Source organism: Pyxicephalus adspersus, chromosome 1 (genome assembly GCF_032062135.1).
Source record: "Pyxicephalus adspersus chromosome 1, UCB_Pads_2.0, whole genome shotgun sequence".
Classification (NCBI taxonomy): Eukaryota; Metazoa; Chordata; class Amphibia; order Anura; family Pyxicephalidae; genus Pyxicephalus; species Pyxicephalus adspersus.
This window is the reverse complement of record NC_092858.1, coordinates 139,815,292-139,838,285: the sequence shown is the minus strand read 5'-3', so window position 1 is coordinate 139,838,285 and position 22,994 is coordinate 139,815,292. Positions and strand designations below refer to the sequence as shown.

The 22,994-nt window shown below is 39.6% G+C and overlaps 1 protein-coding gene across 5 annotated transcripts; it reads right to left on the bottom strand.

Moving 5' to 3' along the window:
- Positions 1-4: 4 nt before the first annotated feature.
- NCBP3 (nuclear cap binding subunit 3) lies at positions 5-18,533 on the bottom strand. Of its 5 annotated transcripts, none has more exons than XM_072429075.1 (13): positions 18,251-18,533; positions 12,606-12,671; positions 10,531-10,636; positions 9,662-9,787; positions 8,874-8,993; positions 7,638-7,804; positions 7,316-7,424; positions 6,799-6,898; positions 6,511-6,614; positions 4,614-4,884; positions 2,504-2,652; positions 808-978; positions 5-432 (listed from the first exon to the last, which is right to left on the bottom strand). In XM_072429075.1, exons 1-13 carry the CDS (start codon positions 18,428-18,430, stop codon positions 197-199), a joined length of 1,905 nt encoding a protein of 634 aa, XP_072285176.1. In that variant the 5' UTR covers positions 18,431-18,533; the 3' UTR covers positions 5-196. The 5 variants fall into 5 exon arrangements, with proteins under 5 accessions (XP_072285176.1, XP_072285185.1, XP_072285193.1 ...); XM_072429084.1 differs by having other exon boundaries at positions 4,614-4,866; XM_072429092.1 differs by having other exon boundaries at positions 7,662-7,804; positions 18,251-18,532.
- Positions 18,534-22,994: the final 4,461 nt, after the last annotated feature.

Here is a 22,994-nt window from a genome sequence, read left to right as displayed (position 1 = left end):
TCAATAACCAATACAATTGTTTAATCCCCATAACCCAACACATGAATTTCTCAGAGGCTTGTTGAGATCACTGCGGCCACTATTGTGTCTCAACATTGGTGTAAAAACAATTGCTGTGTGAAAGGCAGGGGCGGCACATTGTCAAGTTGCTGCCATGCTACTGGAAGCCATTGTCCCAAGATGTGTAAATGCGTCATCAGGAGTCCGTATCCGAGCCAGAACTGCTCTCCCGGCTGATTTCAATCTGTAAAGAAGGAAGGTTGTCCAAACGGCTCTTCTTCTGTCGAATCTGTTCTTTCTCCTTTATCAAGGCTCCCCAGGCCTGCTGAAGTACAGTGTCATCCTCTTCCGGTGCCCCGCTGCCCTTTCCTCCCTTCTCAGGCTCTCGCTCCTTTTCTTTTGGTGCTGTTCCCAAACGATTCCACAGGCTTCCTAATATAAATGAAACAAATAGGTGTTGTAATAAATAGTTCAAATTATTTAAAGGGCTTGACGTTCATATTAATTTCTTTCCTCTGAGGTCATGCATAGCTTGCCAAGGTTCATTTCCCATTAAACACCATAAGTAGTCAAAACATTACCACTTCTAGCAACAGAGCTTTAAGAAAAAAAATCCATTATATGTAGTATGAACTATTTGTGCCCTATGTGCCCAAGCGTAGTTCTTTAATTAGTTAAGCATTTTACTAATTTCACTTAAACGGAACCTTATTGCTTTTCCCAGGACCCCTATGTGACAGAAAAATGCTGATGACAGGTTCTTTATATAGGAGGCATTAGTCCTTTTTTTGTCACTTGGGAACTGACCTGTTTTCTTCTCCTTGGTGTCTGAATAAAGACCTTTTCCTTCCATTTGTTTTGGCAAACCCAGCCGACTGTGCACATCAGATGCTGGTTCTCTGCGAGATGTAGGAATGTGGCTCAACACCTTTCTGACTTCTGGTGAATGTGATCTCTTTCCAAGCCTCTGCCGCACATCTGCACAGATTGAAAATAAAGAAAAAAGTGATTAGGCCACGTCTACACAAAGATTCAATCTAAGGTTCCTAATTTGTAGGTGTTAAACCTTACTTTACATGGGCCCTCAGTTAATAAAGTCTTGGTCTAAGTAATTATTCCAATTTAAAACAAGAATGTTTTCAATTGGTTTGTATATCATGCCAATAACTACAAGCTGAATGTCAGAAAGAAATCGGATACGCTTAAAGTCCAGTTCTGAAATGTAAATATAAAAAATGTATTTTTACATAACCTACAATAAACATGCCTTAATATCAGCCTCATGTTATCCTCTGAACAGCAGGCCCCCAACAGGGAAATGGAGGTGAGGCATTTCAAGCCAACTGTACTACTGTTTAGTGCCGTCAGCCTCCTGTTTACATAATGTGGGAACCACTTTAGTGTTCCTGATACCTTATTGCTTACCAGCCTTCCCCCTGTAAACAGAGAATCTGTGCTGCTCATCATCAGAAAAGGCAGCATAGTCATATTACTTTGCAGGGTTGATTGAATCAGCGGTCGACAACCAGTGGTCTGTGGACGCTGGCGGTCCACAGAAATTTGGACATTTGCAATTTTTTTGTTTTATTATTAAAACAAAAATATTAATAATAATAAATTCTTATACTCTGAATGACAATTTTCACCTTTATATTGCAGTAAATTCACGAACTGTACTAGAGACAGAAAAACAAGGGAGGCGAAGCGTGATGTCAGTGTAGTCCTAAGTTGTATAAGGCAACCGTTGCCGAGCCGTACGCTTCAGTATCTTTTCAACCATTACAACAGTCACCCCGCTCCATGAATACAGATTCTCATCCGATTCTTTTATTTGTTTATTTATCAGATGCTCTTTTAGGTAAGTATGACCTTAGCTGTGTATTTTCTTTAACTGGTATATTTATTGGCATCAAATAGTTTGACTCTGATAACTATCATTTCTTGTTTGGTCTTAGATTCAAATGAAATAAACCCATAATGAGTGAGAAAAAGCAAACAAATATTTTGCATTTCTTTAGAAATACAAAAGATAAAGCAACTAAGGATAATAGCAATAGTACTACTTCACTTATCCGGGAGCTGTTGAATGAATCACAGCTGCCACAGTCTTTGTCAGGCACCATTAGGAAGATCATTATTTTACAAATGTATTTCAACAGAGTCTTTACCCGTTAGATTTTCACACAGCCATGGCCATAAGGTTTTGTTGCGGTTACAGCTTTCTCATGCATGTTAACCACTGTTCTCCAAGGAGACGCTACACATAGCTTCTGCCAGTGTGGGAAAGTACTGCTCATTGCTGCAAGCTGTAAAACGTGCAGAGGCCATTTTTTAGGAACCAGTCCTGTGGCGCAAGAAAATGTGCAGCTGGCAAGGTGCCAAGCACTGGGAGCCACATGGGTTTGGCTCAATCCAGAGACAGGTCTGAACCTCCCTTAATGTTAAACAGTGTAATTTTTTATGCCAAAATCTTATTCTAAAAAACCAAAACAAAACGCAATACCAGATTTTGTTCCAGTTGTGGTTTGTCTGCTTGCTGTACTCTGTCTCTTCTCCTCCAGTAACAGACGGATATCCGATGGCTTCTCAGAATTAGATTTTCCACCGATACGGTTTTTCACATTGCTTCCAGTGTCAGATCTCATCGAGTTCCTAGAAAACAAGCAGATACAGTGTACTTATAGGTTTGGAGGATTGCTGTTTTAGGCAATTTGTACCATCATTGATCTAACAAAACTCCAAAGCAAAAATGCAGTTTGTCAAAAAAGAGACCCTGTAGCTTTTTCTAAAAATATATTACCCGATAATATATGCCACAAATTGATATTCTAATTATGAAGAGAAACTCAAGGCAACAAATAAAAGCAGTAAGGGAGCTATTAAAGAATTACAGGAACCATGGAGAAGTACCAGAAAGCAAACACCACAATGGATAATCCAATTTCACAGACTGAGCGTGGTATTAATTGATATCAGTTCAAAAAGCTCCACTTTAAACATTCAGGCGGATGATTCTTGCAGCAGGGATATGCTCTGTCCTTTTCTGCCACAACTGTTCTTACCTGTCCTAGATACAGTTTTAATACACAAAATATATGAAAGCTCTTGTACATAGGCTAAAAGATATGTAATATGGCCATTCAATCAATGATATATTGTAGCAAAACAGCAGAACCAGACTGATGCCATGATATTTTGTTACTCTGTTTAAAATGTGCTTGGACAAGAAAAAGCAGTAGACTGATGAGCTACTAATTGCAGAGCTGCATTTATTTGTATCTTATAGGTCAGATAGGCTTTAAGTGAATGTTTAACTAAATTGCTTGCTAAAGAATCAAAAGGCCTTGTTGTTGCTGTAGCGGACCCATGCACAGTAGCAGCACTGCCTGCTAGTCAATGTCAGTGTCAATGGATGGGAAATCATGTCACTGGAAATAATTTACTGTTTACTATAAATTTTTTTTCCTCCATTTGTATGCAATATTTGGCTACATGTCCCAGGGCACTGCCTGCAGCATAAAGTCGAACTTACTAGTGGCAACCAGTGCAACAGTGACATCTGCTGGCCAGGGCACACCATGCTGATAGCAGTGTAAACGCCGCCTACTATTCTGTATGTGCAGACAGTCCCCACGTTCATCTGCATCATCAGTGCAGTGAATGGTTTATTATACACATATACATACACCAAAAGAACTAAAGCAGTGCTTTTTGGGCATAACCCATGATATTCTTTACTAGAATGTAACCTCACAGTTTACTATTAAATATGAATGTCATTTGCCCCCATCATTTTCAAAGCCATTAAAACGCCTTGGTAGGTAAACTTGTATGCAGATTGACCTAGGCAACTCCCACATGTGGTCCCGAGCCTCCATTATTGAAAGAACTAATGATAAATGAAAGAAGTGGGCCAGTGCCATTCAGCTGAGGGTAACTGGGTTAGATGATACTGGAGTTAGGAAATGATGAGGGCCCCTACTGCTGCAGCTTTCAATGCACAATTTAATGTAGGAAGTTCAGTGCATACAATGAAACCAAACTAAGCAGGACTAAGCATAACGCTGTAGCTCACCTTTAAATATGTATTACAAATGGCTGCACTACTAACCTTATTTTCCCTTTTATGTGCACTTTGTGGAAGAAAAGGCATGCTACACAAAACTGAATTAATCTAATCGCTAATAAGACCCTGCTTCTGTGTGTAGTACACACAAACAGAACACATCGAGTCCAAAGCTAGGGATAAAATCTTAAAGGTCTTAGGAATAAAAACATTTCTAAAATGATCGTCTGCACTGCTGAATGCTGATCAAATCTGGAGACCACGTCCATCTCTGAGGACTGATGCAATGAACCAATAACATGCAATAAACGTCCATGATGGAAATCAGTAAGAGCCTAAATTAGGAAGTTAACAATCCCAGAAGTATTTGTTTCACTGTGAGCTTCAGGACAACTTCTGAGGATTGGATTTGGTAGCAATAAAAGTGGTAGAAGTAAGTATTCCATTTCTTTTAGACCTTTAACTGCTTTAAGATAATTTATGAGACAGATTCTAGAAATATAAGGCATCTTTTATTGAGGTCACTAGGGCAAATGGGGAAGCTTACCTGATGCTCTTTAACTTTGACTCCACCTCATCTGCATACATGGTCATCTTCATGCTTTTTTTCGGGGATGGTGTAGAGATCATTTTCAGCTCTAAGTCATAGTCCATTTCATCAGAGTCTGAAGCGCTGGCTGCAGAACGCCGTGCCCCTTCCCTCTCTCTTTTAAAGGCTTGCAGTTCGTCTCTGTACTCCACAACTACACGGTCGTCCTCGTCCATATCTTCTTCCTCCTCCTCTTCTTCTATTGGCTCCTCTGGAACATTCACCAGGCCTACATATCAGGCAAATATTCGGTCTATCAGCAAACTATAGAGGCCAATGGCCACCAACTCCTCTAAAACCCCTAATAAATAAAGCCAAGCTCCAACCAGGACTTTGGCTAGAGTAAGAACTAAAATCTCAGGGTAGGAAGTGTCCATCTTTTATTTACAATAAGAATCCGTCAGATCCTATAGCTGTGACCCCCAGGGGATTTCCTATAAAGTCTTGTCAATCCATCACTAGGACTAAAAATAGGTAAAATATTCACCATGAATGGCAAGCCACAAAAACCCCTAACACGAAAAAAAAAAAATTTGTTTCCAGATGCCCGTCACATTTCTCATCCTTTTAGCTTAGTGACAGGGTCAACAATTGAGAGAAAACATGCAACAATAACATGAGGGAAAAAACTCAAATCAGTTGATAGCCTAAGTGTCTTGCTTCCTGCTCAAATATGACCTAAGTTGGCAGTGTGTGCTGATCCTAGCCCGAAAGAATACAAATGTGGTAGATGTTTGATGGCCCATTAAATTGGTGCAGAGTGCTAAGAATTACCATTTGCATACACCATTTTTAGCAAAGCCGTGCATCACAACTGATGGCACTGCATTTGGGTGTCATTCAAAGAAAAGGCACTGCAGCAAAATCAGCAGGTAAAATGTGCATTGTGCATATATGCACCCGAGGTAAGATAATTCCATAGCAGGATCAGGGTGAAAGCCAGTGTCAGATTAACATTAATCATCATGCCTGAGGCTTTCACTTCTATTTTTGAAGCAAGTGTTTGAAAAACAGTTTCTCAAATACCATGCAACATAAAAATCTGCAAGTACCATCTTTTCATTTTAGATGTAATCTGCTTTTGGAAAATATACAAGTTTTTGGGGGTTTTAGATAACCAACTGGTCTAAAATGTGTGTTAAAGGGGAAACATAGGAACATTTGAATGTATTGCAGCGACATAGAATATAGGTAAGGATTTGAACCCCTTGAATTTTTAACCTTTTGGTGGCCATTGCCATTAAGATAGAAAAACAAAACTTTTCAACTGTCATTAAAACAAAGGTTGAGTGTAACAAGAAGATGCTAGCCTTTTTTTTCTAATTAGCTGGTTCTTCAAAACCAGAAGTGAAAAGTAATATTTAGACAGACAAACAATAAACAATTTTTTTTTTATATTACACTGGTTTTCAGTGATAAATTGCATATAAAATTAACTAAACAAGTGGTTAGAAGCAACAATCTAGGTGCACAACTGGAGCCCCACTCTGCTCAGCCTAGGTGGATAGGAGCATAGCAAGTCCCTTATGTAAATACAACTTACCACCAAGCTTCCTATTTTGCCCTGTAACAATTCTGTGTTAGATCTTTCTGCAGTGAAACTACCTAGTGTTTACCAGTAAACCTCCCAATCGAATATCATGAAAAGGGAGGATGCAAACCAAACCCAGAAATGCACAGGACTTTTTCAAGGAAGTACTGATAGAATGGCGGCACATTAGTGCGAGATTTACAAATGGGACTCTCACTGTTCAGATCCTTTCACTTAGACCCAGTGAGTGAATTACCCTCAAGTTAATAACTATTTTATCTTTTGTCTATTCCTGGCTCCAGCAAATGTCAGTTCTGCTGTTACCTGAATGAAGGTGCTGGTACGCAGGTGTATCGTCTCCAATAAATGTCCTTTTCTTTATGACATCTCGCTGGACACGAGTTTGGCGAGAATTGTATCTTCTCTTCCTGTTCATAAAATGGAAGAGACCACATTAAAAACAAGACAATACTATTTAATAAATCAGCTAACAAAATGCCTTAAAACTATTTAAAATGACTGCCCTGTGACCAGAACTTCTAACCTGTACTTTCTGTGCATTTATCAGTTTGACTTGGGAATGGAAGTGAAATAATAATCAACAATATTTACCAGGAGTTGCTAAGGATTCCTTTCATGCCACCATAGTTTGGATTTCCATACTTCATGTAGTACTGACTTCTCCGTGCTGCTCCAGGTTCTTTCTTGTCCTCTGGAAAACCATAAATGAATTTAGCAACAAATTTAGTAAGTGTTGGGCAACTGCAGTTAAAGATCCATCAGCCAACACTAAACCCAAAAGTCTATTACCTGTACCATACAGGACCACCATTAGGAATCAGCCCTAGAACAAGCGTCAAAGTACTGTGTAAAACAAATCTAAAAAAATACCTGCGTAGATAAGCAAGTCACTATCCAATTTATTAGTACAGTAATTTTACATTTTAAAGTCATCTCTAAAGAACTAGAAAGTCAGATCTAGGCATGTTCTAATGACTTTTTAATTAAGAAGCAGACACTGAAGTTTTGGCACTAGACCAAAATCTAGATTATTAATATTATTAAACAGGATTTATTTAGCGCCAATATATTACACAGCACTGTACAAATAAATAGTAGCCTTGCTTACCTTTGGTAGCAAATCTCATGTGCAATCGGTTTCCCTTAAACATTTTTGTAGAGGGACGGGGATCATTTCTCATCAAAGACTCTTGTTCCGCTTGAGAAAGAGTATCTATCTGTACAAGTAAAAATAAGCCATATATTACAAACACCTTTTATAAAAGTTACATATTAAAGAATAAACTTCAGAAAAATCAGACAAACACAAGCATAGTTTACTAACAAATTTGAGAATGTGTAAAAATTCACTTTAAATATCCAATCGCGTGCAGATAAAATATGCAAAACATAGGTGGTTGACTAAAATGGCAATAATCTAAATGACTAACCGACAATTTATGCTCAACTCTTACTGTGTTCAAGTTGTTTTTGTTGGGCTCTTCCTCTGTATCACTAGGATTTTCTTCATCCACTTCACCTTCTTCAGTCTCATCTCCAGAGCTGTCATTAAATCTGTCTGGAAGGAGAGCAGGCGAACATTCAGAAACTGCTTGGTCTGCACAGCAAGATCATGAGTTTCAAGAGATTACCTGGCCATTTTAAAAAACATTTCTACTAACAATGAAATTGTTCAGATTTTACACAAATCATTCATAGCATTAAAAGATTTTAGATTACTTCTTAGAGAAAGTGTGCTACTTATGCTGGGAGTACAGAGATTCTGACAAACAATGACTGCGTGAAGTTTAGGTCACACACAACAACTATATGCAGATAAATGCAAAAAGAAATCCTGACCCCCTGTGTAATACAATAAAAGCCACTGCATTCAATAATAAAAAGGGGCAAGCTAGTTTCTCCTCACAGTTCATGGGTTTATTAGTGTTGAAAACTGTAAGTCAACTGTAAGTCATGTACTGAACTGAGTTACACATAAGTTGTAACTATACAACTTTTATACTACACACTATAGAGGTTTGATATTTCTCCAGTAATCTGATCTCCTTTATCTTTTATGCGTCATTGCAAAATCCCCATGTCAAATGTTTTAACAGTCTTCTGAACAAAGGACATAGAACCAAGCTTGCAATGAAATCACTGTAAGCAATAGGTTTAAAGCTGAAGATTAAAAAGCTACTGAATGCAAACAATCAGACCTTTGCCTTTCAATGTTTTGATATGAGGAATAAGGTGGGTTACAGCTACGTGGGTTGTCTTAAAGCTCAAGCTAAACTAAATCAAAAATTTTAAATTAGTTTAAAAAAAAAAAAAAAGGGTTCCCTCTTTTTACATTTACCCAATGACCCTGTTGTTGTGCTTTACTAAAAAACAGATTGGTAAGCAATAGTACAGTTACTGCTGCACTTCCACTATGAATGCCAAGGATCTAAGCAATGCACCATTTTCATCTACCTTGGTTTGTATGCCTCCTTTTCCCCTTTGGCTAATCACAGAACATCGGTATTCAGTGACTGGTGGAGGTGAGAAGATGGCATACGACAGTATTACATCAGTAAGAGTTGGAGCTAGGGTTAAGATTACGAACACCTAGCTTTTCTATACCCTCTAAAAATTAAACAAAAAGAACACCTAAAGTTTGTGATAACGTGAAGTAAGCTGGTTACCTGCTTTGGATTTTGTAGACGTGCTTTCTTCATCTTTTTTACTCTTTGAATCTACTGGCATAGTGCTCATATTTATCAGTGCACGAATTGCAGTCACTTCATCAAGCCAGATCACATTACCTATAAGACAGATATTTTATGAAACTGAATGCAAATAGGGAGCTACGAGTTTGAAATTACTATCTGCATTGCTGCGTTTTTCTAATTATCACATTCAATCGTTCATAGTAAAGACAACTAATACACTCGTGAAAGTTTTTAAATTATATGCTTTAAATCATTAACATGGGTAAAATGTAGTTGGAAAACCAGGAAAATCCAGTTCCTAGTATTAGAGTAAAACAAGTAATGACAGAGTGCATAGATAGCTTTTCAGGTTACACAGGGATAACACTTTCTTTTAGGCAGCACTTTTACAGGTTTAAAATGGGTAATCAGGATTAAACACAAGTACCTGTACTATGTAAAGTGTTGTTTTACAAGCAAAAACCCTTTCTTAATAGAACCAAGTCAGATAGATACTCTGAGATCTATGTATTTCATGGGCAAGCAAAAAGGCTGTAGAAGTGTCCATTCATCACTTGAGACAGGCGTGTTTGACCTTACAGACAAACCTCTACAAGCTCTGCCTGACTACCCACCCAACACCATACTATACCCTATTAGTTGGTGTCCTTTCGATCAGCATGGGTAGCTAGGGGCTTGCATGAACTTAATTTCAACTATTGTTTGTGTTCATTTTAACCAGTGTCATAATAAAGCTGGTGTAAAGTGCAGCATTGTCTTACAGGAAGAGTCATCCAGCCATTCGATGTACCCTGGGGGATACTGCTTAAAGAACGTAAATATATCCTGTGTGCTCATTTCATCCACGCCGACGACATGTAGGGTTTCCAGACGAGCCTCCGGAATTGCTGAAAAACATGAGCCAACATTAGCCATCCTCAAACCCTACTTAAACCTGTGGAAAGGAAAAATTAAATCACAGGAAAATAAAAAACTTTTAATGAAAAGCCATCTTCGTTGTAATAAGAGCAGCTTGTTTAGGCAGCCCTGGGGAATATGAGGTGCTGAGCTCTGGCCTAGCAACACATAATTCAAGGTGTTTGTCTAGCAAAATAATCCTGCTCAAAGGGATCATTTACATGGGATTGAATTACCCAATGCATTCGAATACGGTGAATGCTCTTCACTTACATGAACAAAATGTTAGCTTATTGCTTAAAACATATATTCTCATTTGCACTACACAGACAAAAAGCCCCATTTAACAATAAAAGTGTGAGATTTACAGGCGGTAACAAGGTATATATGCCAATACCAGTTACAACATCCAACTCACAGGGCAGGCATTGCATTAGACAAGCATTTGAATAGGTTGCCTCTGTGACAAAAGGCACCACTGTAGAATGTGCATGGACCATTTCTGTCCGTATTACATGGGCTAAATAGCCAATATATGGCACCATTATGAAGGAAAGCACAAATGGAGTGTATACATGTTACATTGCATGAACAAATCCAACATTGCAGCCTATATGTGTAAATAAGTCCAAAGACAGATACACACAACAATAATGTGAGCTGCAGAAAGAAAGAAAAAAACAAAAAAAACAAAACTATTTTCCCACATAACAGAGTTAGGGAAAGAATTTACCTTTTTTCAACATTTCTGGATCCAACACAACATTTCTCTGACTATCACTGACTTCTGCACGAAAATGGAATCTCTTTGCTCTCTGTTCTTTTTTCTCAAGAGCTTCCTGCAAAAAGAAAAAGCCATTTAAAGTGAGTGAAGGACTGATTATTTGTCAGACTATTCCACTGCCTAATGTGCCATATGTCATTTTCAGCAAATTCACATGCCAAGTCATAACATAAGAATACACAAACACATTTGAACAACGTAATGTGCTAGACTAATTAAAATTGCACAAATCAGCCTGTAATAAATATCTACAATGGCTTAGAATGAAGGTCAGTATAATAACCCCCCTAGCGGTAATCCTGAGTGTGACTCGGGGTGGATTTAGTGTACCAAAGCGGTAATCCCGAGTCACACTCGGGGTCTCTTTAAACTAAAAAAAGCCCACTTGCCTTGTTCTGTCGCCATCCCCCGGCCTCCTGCTGGTCCCCGCAGCGACAGTCTCTGGGGTTTGCCGATAACGTCGGTGCATGTGTCGGTGCGGGCGGATCAGCAAGAAATTCAAATCATTTTGTATTAGATTTAATACAAAATAGCTGTATTGATTTCAATACAAAGAAATATTCATATAATATATAAATATATTATATGCTACTGAAAAGTTACAGATTATTTGGTGTTTTTTTTTTAAAGTTTATTAAATATTGGTGAGTTATGGCTAAGAATTATAGCCTACAATCTAAAATAAATTTCCATGCAAAAAAACACACTTTTTGCATGGAAATTTGAACAGAATTAGAATGCCAATAGTTAATACACTTTAGAGGCCAAAATACCTTGAGCCGAATTTATCCAAACTGTATCTGCCAAATCCTAAAACAGAACAAAGGGTTCTATTTTTCACATAGCACAGGCTAGACATAAACCTGTATTCTACATACATTTCTTGTATTGTATTCTACATACATTCTACATACATGAGTATTTCATAACAAGTAAAATCAAATGTAGAATTCTCTCCTGCAGCTTTGTATGCAGCCCACATGACCATTTACAAACAACAATCAAAATTTTGTTCTCTTTGTCTATATGGGAACCCTGGATTACTCTTCGACATCCTGGCCTTTCCATATCCATGGCTACTTGCCTGTAATATCAGCTCCATGGACTCCAATACACTACGGGCGCTCTGCACCCTCCGAGCACAACACCCTACTTACCCCCTTTCCTTTTTTTTTTTTTTTTTTTTTTTTTAACACCCCTATATTGCCTAATCCTAAAGCCTTGACTTAGGCACACTTTGTAAATGCCACATTGGCTATCTGACCCATATCAATACCACAACATTAGTAATTTCTGTTTGCAACATGACTTTGTCCATTGCTTTTGGATCTGTCAGGCATCATTGAATGCTATTCGTTGGATAACCAATGTCAGCCCCTGCCTGTTAATATGTATTAAGTCTTTTTGTCTTTTGCAGTTTATACTTTTGTATTGTTCCTGATTGTTATTCTTTGCAACCCCATTTTTGCTCAAAAACCAATGTTAAATAAAAATTTGTTCTCCACTGTGTACTCCAGTCATCTACAGTTACATGTATGATAAGTGTTTATTCTTTCACCACATCTTTAGATGGAATTTTTTTACCATCAAGTTGATGAAGCTGGTTATTGTCCTAATATTAGCACTAAAACTAACAGTAGTCAATTTTAACAACTGGGTCTGAATTAAATAGGTGCTTTGGAACAGTGACCAACTACTTGTTGTTCCCTTTAAAGCGGAACTTAAAAATGCACAATCAGGCAGGTCATTATTGCAGAAAGGGATAAGTCTGATCGCTCCAAGTATCTGCCAAAAAAGCTGAGCTGGCTGTCTCTACACATGCCGGGAATGAATAAACTCCTGTGTGTCTGCGCCTAGAATAAGTAACATATGACAGGAATTGTGCTCTTTGATGTTGGGGGCTGGGGTACAGCAGGTAAAAAAAAAATAAAAAAAAAAAGAGACATGTTTAGCCAATTCAAGTAAAATGTGCCAATATTTGATGTAGAACTATGGTATAAAAACATGCACAGATAATAATTTACCTTGGAAGTGACATCAATGCCAGTAATGAAGGTCCCAGCTTTATTTTCATATCTTCTGGTGTTACCCTATATATAATATATACATACATATAAAAAAAAAAAAAGAATCAAATTTAGATCACTAGCAGATGACTCAACATACAGTCACAAAGATCACAGGACATCAGAGTCGGATGGGAAGTAAACCACTTCCTGATAGAACATCTCCCTGTACTACATACATAAATTAAACGACAATACACTCTGCATTCTGCCCGTGCAAGGTTATCAAGAGAACAGTTTGGCAAAAATGAAGCATTGACTTTCAGGTGAACATTTATTAAAGCCGACAGGGGACCCAAACATATCTAAGGTGTTACAATTGTTAAAAGATTTGTGGTTCCGTCCATCCAGACACCCCTGCCACACAGCACTGGTCTCCTTAGTTCTCGGAGAACACTGCACTACAATTAAGTTGTAAAGCATAGTCTAGGACCAAATCTTGTGATGGGGCAATCAAGAAGAAGCAATGTCACCACCCTCCTGTAATTGGTACCACAGCAAATATTTAGAGACACTGTAAAGAAGGATTTCTTTACAATGAGAGAGGTAAGTATATAGTTTATTTTACAGGTCAGCCATTTTCAACAACTTTAGCAATGTGATTTAAAATGTAAATATGTATGGTTATGATCTTTGCATTCAGCAGCCTATTCATGTGAACATATGATCAATTATTATTATTACACAGTTTTTATATAGCACCATCATATTATGCAGCGCTGTACAAAGCCCATAGTCATGTCACTAGCGGTCCCTCAAAGGGGCTAACAATCTTATGTCCCTACCATAGTCATATGTCATTAGCACAGTCTAAGGTCAATTTTGGGGGGAAGACAATTAACCGCACTGCATGTTTTTGGACTGTGGGAGGAAACCGGAGTACCCGAGGGAAACCCACGAAAACACAGGGAGAATGGCAACTTTAACACAGCACACAAGTGCAATGATCACTAGGTTGTTCAAGCTTGTCTTTAAAATCTTGGCTGCACTCAAAGGAGATGAGTGTAAGCCTAAAGTTGTGAATTGGGGTGTAGACAGGGCCCAAAAATAACTGCGCTGGGTGCCTCAGCAACCAATCACTAAATACCATTGCTATCATAAAAGGAAAGTCCGTAGCCTGCTCCCTAAACCCAGAAATACCATTTTTTGCCCCTGGGTAATGACAGGATTTTTAGCTGGGTAATGATTGGAAGCAGAGGAAGTGTTGCTGGTGGGACCACAAATAAAAGGAATCTGTTGCTTTGCACTACGCTAAAAAAAAACACAGGTAAACTTTAAGCCCTGACGCTTGCAATGCAAATTTCAAAAGCCACAACTACAGTGGGCAGAAGAGACTGACAGCTCAAAAACAAGAACAGGCCTTGTGCCAGGGAGGGGTAAGGCATTACATCAAATATCTCTATATAACGGCTAGGCCTGGAAACCAACCCACAGGCATTGATTTGAAGACCAACACTGCAGGAACCATTAAGTGACAGCACTTATCTTAGAAACCCTTTAGACAAGTCAGGTCCACTTTAAACATGGAGCAAGCCTTGGAATTTTAGTAGATTTGGAATTTTCTCCTACATAAAAAGACAAGGGAGTTTAAATAAACTTCAACTAAAATGTTAGTGTGTGCTTTTAGGATTTACAAGGAACTGGTTTTTTTTTTAATTCCTAAAAATCCATAACCAAGTAACCCCAAAGTTGAAAAAAAAAAAACCGCCAAGAGCATTTGGTTATATTTAGTTGCAAACCAATTCCTCTTAGGTTTGTCCCCTGGCTTGTACATATATACAACTATGAAACATGGAAAGAGAAAGCAGCCAGACAATCCCAGCACATGCTTATCTTGGGGGAAGATCAAACCACTAAAACTGAGCCCCCTCCCTGGGATCAGCAAGGTCATCTGGTGGGGGCCCAGGGACATCACAACGATAACTGACCCGGCCAAGTGGGATGACGCTCATCACATGTGTGTGGGGATTTCATGACCAGTTATAGACATTGCGACTTGCAAAGACTTCTGGGAGAAGAGAGATTCCTCTATTTCTGATTAAAGTATGTGTAAATCTGCTTCTACAAATGTTTGCCAAAGCTTGGGCTATTTTATTATTATACGTGGTGAGGAGCCACGGCCTGTACTCTATACTAGTCATGATGAACAGAGCAGAAATCTAACGGTTCACCCTGTAAATAAACATCTGAGGCTACAACTGGAGTGATAGAATGATCATTTGACTATTACTGAGTACTTGTACAACAATGACAATCAAACAAGACTGAAAATATTCATCTGACTGCCCCAGTGCCCAGAAAAAAAAACAAGTAACATTAGAAACTGTAGTACATGATGAGTGTATGAATTACAACTTACAGGTTTAATCACAGAAATACGTTCCAGATGTAAAAGGCATGCAAGTCCTACATCTCATTTACTTTAACAAGCAGCATGCCATAATGAAGGACCATTGCTCTGCGTGTGGAAGCAGTGGTCTCTCTGCAGAGAGCTGACTGACTCCTTTTATTCTGTGTCACTGTCCAAATCTGTCTGTCATTTGCAAACCCTATTAAATGTACAGCGCTGCATAGCATGTTGGCGCGAAAAAAATCCTGTTTATTATTAATAATAGCTCTGTAAATCAGGCAGTGGCTTCTTTTTAAACCAGGCCATTGCAGTAATGTACAATAACACACCATACAACCATTGGTGGGCTATGGTGAAATTCATAATAAACACCTAAACTTTCATCCTGCATTGCAGTCATTGCGGATGGTTGCAACCACAGCTGTGAATTTGTTTTAAATCCTATAATATAGAAACTGCACGATCATTTGTACAGGTGGCAGAAATTCGTAGCCACCTCACCGAATATAGGATCCTCTCTAGAAAAGGAAATTGCTCAGGAAACAAAAGGGTTATTAACCCTTCCATGGTCAGAATGTCCTGGCCAATGTAAAGAACAAAAACATAGCTCCTCCTATGTCACTGTCTGTATCTCTGTCATTTGCAACCCCTATTTAATGTACAGTGCTCTGTTATATATTGGCGCTATATAAATCCTGTTTAATAATAATAATCGCTCACCCAGTCAGCCCCCTCCAGGTGTTCACCACTCCCTGGCAGTGCCAGGCTCTTCTGATGTGCACAGTGCCAAACACTACCCAGCACTGCCTGACAACAGAGTGCAACTCAATCCTTGTTTTTATTTATTGTTGCAGTGTCCCCATGGGGGGTGGGAATCTTCTCATTTATTTTAACACTGGGACACAAAGTAAACAAGATCTCTTTAATAATGATACGTTTGGAAAGACGTTAAAACTGGCCGTGTGATTGTGTTGAAGTCCCTGCTTCCTCATGCCAGTGCACCGCTGCCTTGGGGGACACTCTGCATGGATCTATGGCAGCCCCTTAGAAAATAAATGTAAGGAAGTGAATGGTTCAGTACAACTTAATGCCATTTGCTGTCTGATCTGCACATGCGACTTCTTTAGGAAGCAGCACCACAGTGTAAACATCTGAGCCACTAGCAAGGTGCCAGGAGCAGAAAAGGATCGCTTGGTCCTGCTGTAGAACTGAACCTGGTGCTAGAAGCCCAGTCATGTTGTCCAAGCACAAAAATATTTGTCACAACTGTTCAGAGATAAATACAAAGACTTTCCAACACTACGATGAAAGCCGGTCATCCCAGGTCACAGAAACCACAACCACACATTAACCAATCCTCAGTCACCAAAATCAATAAAACATCACAACGTAAAAGGCACATTTTCAAAATAATTTTTTCATGTAGAATCATATTAGTTGCAGCCATAATAATAGTTGATCCAAAGTGATTTGTCATTACTTTTCCACTTCTATAAAAAGGTTGCTGTCCATTCTGCAGCAGTGTTGTCACTCTGTGGGTATGTAACTATTTTACAGAGTTATATTTCTAAATAAAAACTTTCCCTTTGTATTAGAAACTAGCAGCCATTACTGGGTCTCTGTGCTTTCAATGTAATGCGGGCAGAACATGGATTGAGAGAGGGCACAGTGGGTGCTGTGACGCTTCCTGGGAGAATCCCAGCCCTTGTATTGCACGGAGGAGTCCTAGATGGACCGCCATATATAACACCAACATATATTGCTGAGACTCCATTACTGAAAGACCTAAAAACTTATAAATGAAGGGACAGTCTGGGGACAGCCAGGCTTTGGAGGAAAGGGCTAGATCAGCGTTCCTCATCCAGGGTTTCTCCGGAGGCTGCTAGAGGTTCCTTGAGCAATGAGTTTTGGGTTCTCAGGTCAGTTGTGCTGACACCAATGATCTGTAAGGGAGACATTTTTCCCACTGGGCAGCAATGTAAGAGGCATTCTTCCCACTGACCAACACACTAATGTACTATTATTATTATTATTATTAATAAACAGGATTCATATAGCGCCACCACATTACGCAGCGCTGTACATTAAATAGGGGTTGCAAATGACAGATACAGACAGTGACACAGGAATATGAGCTGTGGATATAAGAAAAGAATTCCTAAAACCTAAAATATATTTCAAGGACCCCCCCCCCAATGTTAAAAACTTGTAGAGAAACAATGGGCTAGAGCAGGGTTGCCAACACTTTTTTAGCTTACGAGCTACTTTTAAAATGACCAAGTCAAAATGATCTACCAACAAAAAAAGCTTGGATAACTCCTGTGTGCAGTGGAGTTTATTTTGAAAGGCAGGGCTCCGACATCTACTCAAGTTGCCTTTGCGATCCACCGGTAGATCGCAATCCACCTGTTGAGCACCCCTGGGCTAGATGATGTTAAACATCTTACAACCAGTAAAGGGGGCAGGATCTAGCTTGCGGCAACTTCAAATGCACATTGTGAGCAGCTCAGAGTGTGCAGTGAAATCAATCAGTATTTTCAGTCTGGGAGAGAGAGCTCAGTACAGCTATGCAAGGCTGGAGATCAGCTTTTACATCTATGAACTGGTGAGAAGATTTGTCATATATGGGAGCGCAAGGCCTGAATGTATATGTAAATTACAATACAGATCACTATTGACACAGACACTTCTTGATACACTGAATCACAGACATTATATATATATATACACACACACACATATATATATATATAATATATATATGAACTTGGTTTTTCCTTTAGTCTAGGGCTGTGTTTCTTGAGCTTTTACTATCAGGGACATTTACAACAAGGGGAAAAATACCATTTTAAGGATTTTGGTAAATGTGAAAACCTTCCAATGTTGTCACCCGTCTGGGGACATGCTTCTCTTTCGGAGATTTGTTCCCTTTTCATATCTGCCACAGGAAATAAAGTGAAACTCCTCCAGTACATGGTTGCTATGATGAAAAACTTAGGACTGCATGGAGTATGTATGTGATGATGGAGCATTGTGGTCTCTGCAGGGACTACAACCCCTATCAGGATACAAGCCCTGAGGATAGGAGTGGGGCCCCTAGGTGAGTGCACCCCCCGGCCCGCACAGTTCGGGTGACACTCAGGGCTGTGCCAGGATCGGGGCAGCAATGAATGAAAGTAGCCGAGTGAGCTCTCCATAGATACGGACACCCCACAGACTGCACCCCCTCCCCCACATCACCCCCTTCACTCACCTCCTTGGGGGACTTCTTGTCCGCCGCGGCCTCCACTTCTCCCTCCTCTACCTCCATGGGCTCCGGCTCATTAACACCTCCCGCTCCCGACTTCACCATCACCCGGAGTCCCCGCACTGCCGCCATCTCATCCGCCAGAGCGATAACACACAACTGTTCAGCCTTCCGCCCGGCGGTCATAGAGTGCGGGCTGCTCTGGCTAGACAGGACTCAGCACATGACCCACAGGTGAAGGGGCGGCAGCGGCCATCTTAGTGGTGGAGTGATGTATGTGTGTGTATGTGAGCGTCGCGACGTACAGGTCACGTGGAGCGCGGCTGTCAACACACGTAATGCGTGTAGCGGCGTGTGGTGGGGGCGCCTGGGGGGGGAGGAGCAGGGGGGTGTAAATTTGAATGTGTCACTGAATATTATATTATGAAGGGCGGGTAACACGAGAGAGATAGGGAGGCTGCCATTGCTGTATTTAGGTGAACTGTAAAAAAGTTCTGTCTATATTGGGTGCACAAAGCAATCAGAGAAGCAGCTCAGAAGAACAGGCCAATAATTTATTATTGCTGCCACCAAAGCTTGGCTAAATTTAAAAACTTTGAAAAAGTTCAGCACCCTGACCTTATCTATAGGAAAATGAGACACATGCTGGGGGGGGGGGGTGGGGCACTTTGTATGGTCCCTTGTCATGTGATCACGCCACCAATATCTTTGCATCATGGCGCTATCATCTTCTGCCACTTTGTAGGCTTTGGATGTCTTTAATGTGGGTCTATACAGCCTACATAAAAACCCCTTCCCTAATAAATGATGGTAATATGCAGCTCAGTGCAGGACGCTGGGATATGATGGGTATCCTGGCATCCTTTGTGTCTGGTCAAGCATTATAGCCAAAGATCTGACACCCATAGGAGGAACAAAAAAAGATGGAGGTGTCCGCAAAAGCAGTGATTGCAAATAAAAATTGCTTTCAGCCAAGTAAGTTTATTTTATTGCAGAAGGGACATCACTTGTGATAAGGGCCCTGCTGATCACAGTTTTTTATTAGTAAAGTTTAGGTTTGCTTTAAGAACAACTGACACCCTCTGATGTCACTGTAAATTAGTAGACATCGCCCCAGTTTATTGCAAGCAAAAAGTAAATTCTGCTATACTTCTAACACTCCCAATGATGAAAGGTCATCGACTCATTTAGGGGTGCAGTTTCTCTCCTTGACCAATCACAGAGAGAGCCTTGTATTTTGTGACCGGGCAAAGGGGGCATTTAGGTAAACATTGTGTCACTGTTGATTTACAGGTAACAGTAATCACTTGGTGGTGTAATGCCTTTTCATGTTTTTTAAAAAGCGTATGTTTTTTTTTCTAGGCTTCATACTACCTGCTCTGTCATCATTTTTTAACCTAACCTTTTGCAGGTCACGGACCACTAAATGCACGGACTCTGGACGCACATGCGCGGGGAGCCATGTGTCACTCAAAGAGGAAGAAATTTCCCCCAGAGTGACGTCATGATGGCAGAACCCGCCTACTCTCTCATCACAGATCTGAGCCTGCGATGGGAGAGTGGGTTGTGTTCAGAGACAACCCGCCCACCGCCCTGAGCCTGCAATTTGTAAGGGAGACATGGTCCTTCTCCTGATCCCAGTCGTAGGTGCACCGGCCACTAGTGGGCCGTGGACTGGGGACCTCTGATTTAGTTGTCTGGCTAAAATTTAATGGGAAAGTGGAAAAAGAAAATTATTACCATGTACAGCCTCCACCCACATAATGTTTTTTTCATTGTTACAATCAAAATAAAAATCACTAAAACATTTTTAGAAAAACATTTTGCTTTTTTAAATTTTGTCTTTATGTTCCCTATTACAGTGGCCATAACAGTAGTTTGCCATAAGCCTTAAAAATATAAATAGTCCTGCCTTCCCTATTAGTTACAATGTATTCTGTCCTTTCCTTGGATAATATGTATTTCTACAGAAATTTCAGTGAGGAATGCCTCCATTCCTTACCCAGGAACCACTGGCATACATAGATGCTCTGGGTATTATTTGGAAGAAATATATAAAATATCAATGTTATCACATCTGAAGCTTCTTCCTTAATGCCTGAAAAAGAATAACTCAAAAGGGATCCCCATGATTTAAATAACCCCTGACTGAAGAGTCTCACTGCAACTCATGCTGTTGTATGGCTCGTAGATGTGCTCTGCTTTTCTAAGGATACAAACACAGGTCTGATGATTCTCCGATAATCGCTTCAGGGCTGGTATTGGATGAGAATCTGTCGTGTGTACAGTGCTTGCCCATTGTCATTCATGGATTCATCCTGGCAGATTTATGATGACTGGAATACAAGTTAAAGGGAGTGCCTCTCGCTTGTTCTTCCCCGTCCCCTCTCCATAGAGCAGTACGGTGCTGTATGTACAACGCTCATTGATGCATCTTTCAGTCTTTTGTAGTTGGAAAGTATTGTGAAAGATCCTTTCCAGTGACAAAATTCTAACGTGTGTAAATAGCCAAAGTGTTCAATCTCCTTATTGGCAGCTATCAGTTCCAGAAAAGTGTCCACTGTCCCTTAATAAAATGGATTTATTTAATATGGAATCTTTTTTCAGAAACATAATAACTGACCATTGGATAGAATTAGCACAGTGGGCTTGTATGACCAGTCAAAGGTTTTATGCTTTTATTATGGCTTTAAAGCTTACCTAAACTCAGAACTTTCACTTTACATAGGGCATGTGATTCCATGTCATTATTTAACACAAACGATATGGGTGAAAAAACTAAGCACACCCCATGATTTATTAGCTTGTAGAAATTTAGAGGCGATAACTTTAATGATTGTGGAGGAATTTTGGCCCATTCTTTTTTACAACATTGCTTCAATTAACTGAAGATTGAGGGCATTTTTTTATCTATAGCTCTTTTTAGGTCCTGCAAAAGCATTTTGATTGACTTTAATTGGGCGATTTTAATACCTTGATTCTCTGTTACTGATTTTTTGATGTACTCGGTGTAATAAGGTATTTTTACGGGACTACAAGTGTCAGGAAGTGTTGCTCAAAGGCTGCCTAATTAAAATTAGTACTTATCTTTATTGAATGTGTACAAAACAGCAACAGTTCTAACAGCCAGATCACAAGACTTGGTTTTCCCCAAAGGTGCCCATTTTCATGGGACGAGCCAGACAGGGAGAAAAGCTGATAATTCTTTACATGTATCCAAATAATGTTTTTTTCAGCACTCAATTCTGTCATATCTCTAGCTAACAATTATACACTAATCTCAAGATCAAATCAGATCAGATCATTACATGACCGTCACTATCTCATTTTGGCTAAACACCCTTGTTATACAGTACTTGTCAAAACCATGGACTTATTATTATGAAATACAAAATGTGCATTTCCAGCTGCTGTCTTTATCATTTCCTCTCAGGGCATCAACAACCACAAAATTTCTTCTTAAAAAGTTACTCTAACCTGAACAAGTATGGGAAGGAGAGCACAAGATGTTCCCAAGAACAGACTGTTGTCATGCACGGAAAGAATGACCTCTAGGGGTGCTATGGCTTGCACGAAGGGGATGTGCGCCTTGAGAAGGGCCAAGACAATCCTTACTAACTTCCTTTCTATAAAACCCCCAAAAGATTTTCTGTTTTGGACATACTTCTAATCCATTTACCAGGAAGTCATTGCCCTTTGCGGATCTACAATTCAAATTTGAACTACCTACATCAGCCATATACAGCTACTTATAAATCCGTAATTTTGCCCAAGCTGTCACTAGAGACTTTATCTTTTCACCCCTCATGTTGTTTGTACGTGTATGCGCAGGCGGTCCATCTTGCAGAGGGCTGATCTCGGAGATTTACCTGATATTGACTACTGGACCTGCGATGCCCTTAGTCAAGCATGCTTATATGCCTAAATGGGAGACCATTCTGGGCAGGGAACTCCCTCCAGAGCTGTGGCAGGTTATATGAGGTAAAGCTCATATGAATTTGGTATGCACTATGTATAGGCAAAATGTATATAAAATTCTTATGCATTGGTACTATACTCCAGACAGGCTTCACTCCATATATCCGGTGACCCATTTGCTGAATGTCCCTATTACCGAACTTTCTAAACTGAGGAAGGCTCTTTTGGCGCATATTCTTACGGCAGCCAGATGCCTCATCTTGGAAATCACGCGCTCCGCCCCCTGTTGCGGAATTGAGGACACATGTGGGGGATATTCGGTTGATGGAACACTTATCTGCTAGGCTCAATAACAAACTGGAGAAATTTGAAGAAATGTGGGCCCCATGGGATCAAGCAACTGCTACCAGTATTGTATAGTTCTTTCTTTCCTTTCCTTTCCTTTTCCTTTTTTTTTTTTTTTTTTTTTAAACTTTTTGCTTTTTTTGATTTTTGCAAGGGTTTGCCTTTAGTAAATGCTATTTATTTTACTAGATGCTAGATAAGTGCTGATTGTGTATTGATATAATCGATAGGAAGGGTTAAAAAAAACACAGGTGTATTTGTAATCTTGTTTTGTTCCTGTGGTTTTGTCTGTATTTATTGATGTTTGTTTTCATGTTTTGACATCATTCTGTATTTTGTGCCTACCTTTCTCTTTTTGTTTAATAAATGTTTTATTTGCTTTTTGTTTCTTTGTGATCATGCTTTGTTGTACACTTGTATATGTTAAAAACTTTAATAAAAATTTACATAAAAAAAAAAAGAACCACCAAGGCGCAGGGTCTAAGCA

Coding starts and splice junctions, on each gene's coding strand:
- NCBP3 (XM_072429075.1), bottom strand. CDS start 18,430: ATGACCGCCGGGCGGAAGGCTGAACAGTTGTGTGTTATCGCTCTGGCG. Junction 12,672..18,250: donor ACAAGAAGTCCCCCAAGGAG/GTGAGTGAAGGG, acceptor TATTATATATAG/GGTAACACCAGAAGATATGA. Junction 2,653..4,613: donor TCAAAGTTAAAGAGCATCAG/GTAAGCTTCCCC, acceptor CTTGTTTTCTAG/GAACTCGATGAGATCTGACA.